Source organism: Aegilops tauschii, chromosome 4 (assembly GCF_002575655.3).
Source record: "Aegilops tauschii subsp. strangulata cultivar AL8/78 chromosome 4, Aet v6.0, whole genome shotgun sequence".
NCBI classification, from domain to species: domain Eukaryota; kingdom Viridiplantae; phylum Streptophyta; class Magnoliopsida; order Poales; family Poaceae; genus Aegilops; species Aegilops tauschii.
The window spans coordinates 476,245,332-476,251,534 of NC_053038.3; the positions used below are offsets into that span (position 1 = coordinate 476,245,332).

At 51.5% G+C, this 6,203-nt stretch overlaps 1 protein-coding gene across 1 annotated transcript; it reads left to right on the top strand.

The window, feature by feature from the left end:
* Positions 1 to 231: 231 nt before the first annotated feature.
* On the top strand, positions 232 to 4,047 carry LOC109779582 (probable flavin-containing monooxygenase 1). Its single transcript, XM_073497381.1, has 5 exons — positions 232 to 866; positions 977 to 1,217; positions 2,359 to 2,537; positions 2,715 to 3,067; positions 3,159 to 4,047. Exons 1-5 carry the CDS (start codon positions 384 to 386, stop codon positions 3,496 to 3,498), a joined length of 1,596 nt encoding a protein of 531 aa, XP_073353482.1. The 5' UTR covers positions 232 to 383; the 3' UTR covers positions 3,499 to 4,047.
* Positions 4,048 to 6,203: the final 2,156 nt, after the last annotated feature.

Consider the following 6,203-nt stretch of genomic DNA (forward strand, 5'->3'; position numbering starts at 1 on the left):
CGCCTGCAAATTTGCGAATTTTATACGGGTCATTTTCGTTCTAGGTGGGTGGTAGACGGTGTCGTGCATCGTTTTTCTCTCAACGCATTGGTGTGCGGCTGCATGCATTTCTTCTCTCTTTACGTTTCCGTACGATTTCTAAGAGACACAGTGGAAAGCTCACATGCTCAACAGCCCCATAAATACACCAGGCCTCGCCCTTGTCGACACCAACACACACAAAGCTCTAGCTCAACAGCGCCTCCAGCTCTAGCTCTAGCTCCCTCGAAGCCTCCTTCGCGTGCAAGAAGCAGCTCTCTCTCGCAGCCTCCTACGCCAGCAAGAAGCACCCACAGTGCGCACACATCCATCGATCACCTCGATCACCACACCTCGGGTAGACGATGGCCATGGCGCAAGGACAAGGGGCGCGGGCCACCAGGGAGGCCGTGCCTCCGGTGTCCCGTGTGGCCATCATCGGCGGCGGGATCAGCGGCCTGGCCGCGGCGAAGCAGATGGCGGCCTACGACCCCGTCGTGTTCGAGGCGACGCCGTCCGTCGGCGGGGTGTGGAAGCACTGCGTCTACCGCACCACGCGGCTGCAGACGCCCCGCCCGGACTACGAGTTCTCCGACTACTCCTGGAAGAACCGCGAAGACCCTTCGTTCCCGACCCACACGGAGATCGTCGACTACCTCGAGGGCTACGCCGACGAGTTCGACCTCTGGCGCTACATCTCGTTCGGCTCCAAGGTGGTGGACATCAAGTTCCTCGGCGGCGCCGAGGCCGGGTTCACCGAGCTGTGGAGCGGAACCGGCAAGGATCCGCTCCGAGGCAAGCCCATGTGGGAGGTCGGCATCGTCACCGGCGACTCCAACACCATTCAGGTGCCATATATACTTTAACATGTCTAGCATGCTTGTTTCGAGATATTTAGCACCATGTTCAGATCAATTCAATTGATCTCACGCGCATATTTTGCCACGGGAATGTGCAGTATTACAAGTTCGAGTTCGTGGTGATGTGCACGGGGAAGTACGGCGACGTGCCGCGGATGCCGGTGTTCCCGCCGGGGAAGGGGCCGGAGGTGTTCAAGGGGACGGTGATGCACTCGCTGGACTACTGCAAGCTGAGCGAGGAGGAGACCGTTGAGCTGATGCGAGGCAAGAAGGTTGTGGTGGTTGGGTACAAGAAGAGCGCTATCGATCTAGCCAACGAATGTGCCCAGGCAAACCAAGGTGCGTAAAAGCATACTCCTAGCTATGCATAGGAAAGACTTAACATGGTTTGAACAAAAAATCTCCTAAAACATGGACAAATGGAACCACGCATGAAACTAGCAAATGGCAGATAAGCTATTGTACTCGTGTAAACGCGTGTATCCGACTCGCAAAAAGAACATGCTAAGCTTGTTCACACAGAGCTGAACAAAACAAAAACAGGATACTAATAAATATTCTGGAAGCGTCCCATCATTCGATGAAGTGGATGTCTGAATAATGCATACCATATTTGGTGACATGTGCCTTGGCGATTTGTTAGAGTCGGATACTATGGTCCAGAAAAGGTCACTCTTGTCTTGACCCCTCGTACACTTCATCATGCATCTTGTACGTACTCCTTCCATTCCACAACGTAGTGCCTATAGATTTTTGTGAAAGTCAAACTTCATCAACTTTGACCAAGTGTATAGAGAAAACTGTCTACATCTACAATACCAAACATGTACATTCTGAAAATATAACTCACGATGTATCCAATGATGTGCATTTCGTAGTCTAGATGTACCTAATTTTCTCTATAGATATGGTCAAAGTTTGTAATGTTTGACTTTTGCAAAAATCTATAAGCACTACATTATGGAACGGATGGAGTATAATTCTAGCCTAGACAGTTTAGCTAGCCTAGACTAGACAGTGGATGCCTAGGTAGGTCTCTTGCATTTACAAGTTCAAAGTACACTAGACGCAATCAGTATGCATACCGCCTTGACTTTTACCGCACGAGCAATTTATACGCGTCACTCAATCATATACTCCCTCCGTTAAAGCTAGTACAAAGTTGAGTTACTTATTTTGAGACGGAGGGAGTATGTACAAAGTGTTTGCATGTTTGACCAGTAGTTGCAGATTTGCAACAAAGATTATCTGCCGTTCCAATCGAACCTTCCAAACTAACTGTTGGCATGCATGATTGGTTGTTAGCTTCCTTAAAACATAATACTCCCTCTGATTCATATTAGTTGTCTCTGATTTAGTATACTTTTATACTAAATTGGCAGTAGAAGCATATGGAAGGGTTGACAATCTGTCGCGGAAACAAGAACCATTTGATATGGATCGATCGATTTACCGGTCGCGTTTGCTTGTTTGTTTGCAGTCAAGGGAGGGCAGCCGTGCACGATGCTGGTACGGACCCTGCACTGGGTGGTGCCATCCTACTCAATCTGGGGCTTGCCATTCTCCATGTTCTACTCCACACGCTTGTCTCAGCTCTTCTACGAGCGGCCCAACCAAGGGTTCTTCCGATCCCTCCTCTGCCGCCTCATGAGCCCACTGGTATATGTACGTCAGAATTCATCTCACAGCGTGAAACTTGTACATGATACACATGCACGTATATAGGGAAGTACGGAGTATGACCGTATTAACATATGCACGTGTGCACGCTCAAGACCATGCATGCATATCACAATCTGACAGCAACGTTGTGTGTTTTGAATTTTTGTGGTGCAGAGGGCAGGGGTGTCAAAGTTCATCGAGTCGTACCTGTCATGGAAGCTGCCGCTGGGCAAGTACGGTCTGACGCCGGACCACCCCTTCGTCGAGGACTACGCCAGCTGCCAGATGGCCATCCTCCCGGAGGCCTTCTTCGAGATGGCGGACCGCGGCCTCGTCCGCTTCCAGAGGGCCTCCGCCGGCTGGTGCTTCTCCGAGAACGGCGTGGTCCTCAACGACGGCACCAAGGTGGAGGCCGACCTCGTCTTCCTCGCCACCGGCTTCGAGGGCAAGGACAAGCTCCGCGAGGTCCTGCCAAAGCCCTTCCGCGACCTCGTCGTCGGCAAGTCTTCCATGATGCCGCTCTACCGGTACGTGTAAACGTTGCGTTTATCTTTTGCTCCAAGCCTCCAACATATATGAATCAATCGACGCTGACATGCAATTTATTTTGGCACGCAGTGGCACGATCCACCCGCTGATCCCCAACATGGCGTTCGTCGGGTTCGTGGAGAGCGTGTCGAACCTGCACACGTCGGAGCTGCGGTGCCGGTGGCTGTCGGGGCTGTTGGAGGGGCGGTTCGAGCTGCCGTCCGTGAAGGCCATGATGGGGCACGTTGCCGGCGAGGCCGACGCCATGCGCCGCACCACGCGGTTCTACCGCCGCCACTGCATCTCCACCTACAGCATCCACGACAGCGACGGCATGTGCGCCGACCTCGGCTCCGCCACGCTCCGTAAGGGCAACTGGATCGCCGAGCTCTTCGCGCCATACAACAACAAGGACTACAAGGAGCAGTAACTCATACGTACGCGTAGTACAACCTCCGCATCAATACAGGCGACCGAGTACGTACCTAAGGCCGGTATAATACGTTCTTTTAGTAAAAAAATACACATATACGTATTCCATAGGTAACTTATAATATCGATTGCTAACAAGAATATATGTATACATGCAATAAGATTCGTTATTCCTGTACATATATATATTACTACTACAGTGTGTAAGTCCTTAGGGATCGATGATGACTAATAGTCAAGGGACTAGGTCATGCATGATAATTATATCAAGTGTCATGTGAACCGAAGAAGCGTTCGGTTAAGGACTCGCGACCTCGATCTAGGAGGTCTCGTCTCCCCTGCGACCACAAGATCGATCATGGATCGATCTCAGGGGAATATTCCAACTGTCGAGGAGCATGTAGACTGCAGTCGGTCCTTGTGTGATTACTTATACTACTGTAGATTACTATGATTCATCATGTACGCCCCCCGGTAGTTCATTTTTTCCTTGTCAATGTCACTATTGGATCTATGAGCATGCAATGAAATTCCTCATTTTGTTTAATGTTCTGCTGCAAATGACATTCTGGTTCTTTCGACCGGCTTGTTTGAGGGTTTCCTCATCACTTTTTATCAGTTCGGCCATTTGTGCCTTTATATTTCAAGGGGTGCAAAAGTCTGTTTTGAGCTAAATGACATTCTGGTTGGCGTGTGTTTTCTTGCTGGATACGTCGTTAAGTCCTAACATGGCTACCTCACTACAAAAACATTTACAGTATACCACCATGTGTGAGTTGTAGAAGTGTAGAGAAACAAAGTGCAAATGAATCTCTGTATGATTTTCGAAATGAGGCAAAGATTTGTCATTTTCGTTGACTAAGAAGAACAGAGTTGCCAGGTTAATTATGTTAGAGTTATAATATAAGTCATGTACCCCTTTGTATTTATCCCGTTGTATAAGGGGTTTTCTGCATATGTTCCATACCTGTACATGTATATATATCGGCCTATGGCCTCATGGGAATACAAGTTGCATATTTCCTAACATGGTATTAGAGCTAGGTCAATTTTTTGCACGCCACAACTCGTGGCATTGATCCGCTCCTGCTGCCGGCCGCTGGGTGCTCATCTGCCCGCCTCCCCCCGCGGTCTTCCTCTACCCCTCCCGATCGATCAGATCGCGTTGAGCCGCCGTCTTCCGTTCCCCCGCCAGGTCTCCCGATCGATCCGATCGCTCTGCCCCGCCTCGCAGTCGGGCCTTGGGCCTCTGGTCGCCATCGCCCCGCAGCCGGGCCTCTCCCTTCCGATCGATTGCGCTCGCCCGGGCCTCTCCCTTCCGATCAATTGCGCTCGCCCGGGCCTCTCCCGACCGATCGCGCACTTGCACTCCTGGTTCGCTCGAGCCACCAGATCGCCCCGCCACCAACCCTCTGGATCGTCTTCTGCTCTGGAGCGGCGGCCACCAGCTACAGATTCCGCCGCTGATCTCCGTCGTTGCTGCTGGCTGTGTCTTCGTACGCCTGGTTCGCCTAGGCTCTAAGCCTCACGACCGAAAGCTGCTGTTGCCTGCTTGTTGACGAGAAGAAAAAAAAATGTCTACACCGTCAGGCTATGTTGCTGTCCCTCGCTGTTCGGTGATCTTTGATGGTACCAATTACACCAAGTTCACTGGCTTTATGCGCATTCACATGCGTGGCATCCGTCTCTGGGGTGTTCTTTCTGGCGAGGTCTGCTGTCCGTCACGTCCGATTCCTCCGGTTGCCCCTACTCCGCCGACTCCACTGGTTCTTCCTACGGATGCTAATCAGGCCGCCAAGGATGCGGCTAAGCTTGCTGATGAGGCTGCTGATCGTGCTTATGATGAGAGGGTTTTGGCTTATGAGGAGGCTCTTCAGACGTATCATGGTGCTCTGTCTGTTTACACCCAGTGGCTTGATGATGATGCTCGTGCTGCAGCTGTCCTCACTGCTAGTGTTCTGCCTCAGTTTGCTTCCGAGTTTCTGGGTCTTCCTATTGTCTTTCAGATGTGGACTTTTCTTCGTCAGCGCTATGAGCCCTCTGGTGATGCCTTATACCTTTCTGTGGTTCGTCAGGAGCATGCTCTTCAGCAGGGTGACTCTACTGTTGATGACTTCTATGCACAGAGTTCTGCTATCTGGCGCCAGCTTGATTCTCTCCGCAGTGCTGGTTGTCGTACTTGCCCCTGTTGCCAGGCTGTCCAGGCCAATTTGGAGTTTCATCGTGTCTACGAGTTCCTGTCTCGGCTCCGTAAGGAGTTTGAGCCCCGGCGTGCTCAGTTGTTTGCTCGTGGCCGTATTTCTCTCATGGAGGCGCTTTCAGAGATTCATGCTGAGGAGACTCGCTTACGTGGTGCTGGTTTGCTGGAGGTTCCCTCTGTGCTCGCTACTCGGGCTTCTTCCACTCCACCTGCTGCACCGACCCCTTCTCGCTCGAGTGCTCCGCCGCTCTTGCCCACTCCTTCTGGAGGCTCAGGTCGCCCCCGTTCACATTCTGACTACTGCAACAATGATGGTCATATTGAGTCCCAGTGCTACACAAAGCGGAAACACCTGCGCAAGGCGCGATCATCATCCTCAGGGACTTCGTCATCTCCCTCGACAGCTTCAGCCATTGCTTTGACTGAGCAGGATATTCTGAGACTTAAGCGTCTGCTCACGGCTTCACACTACTAGGAAAAGGCCTACTAATGGCGCACCTAAT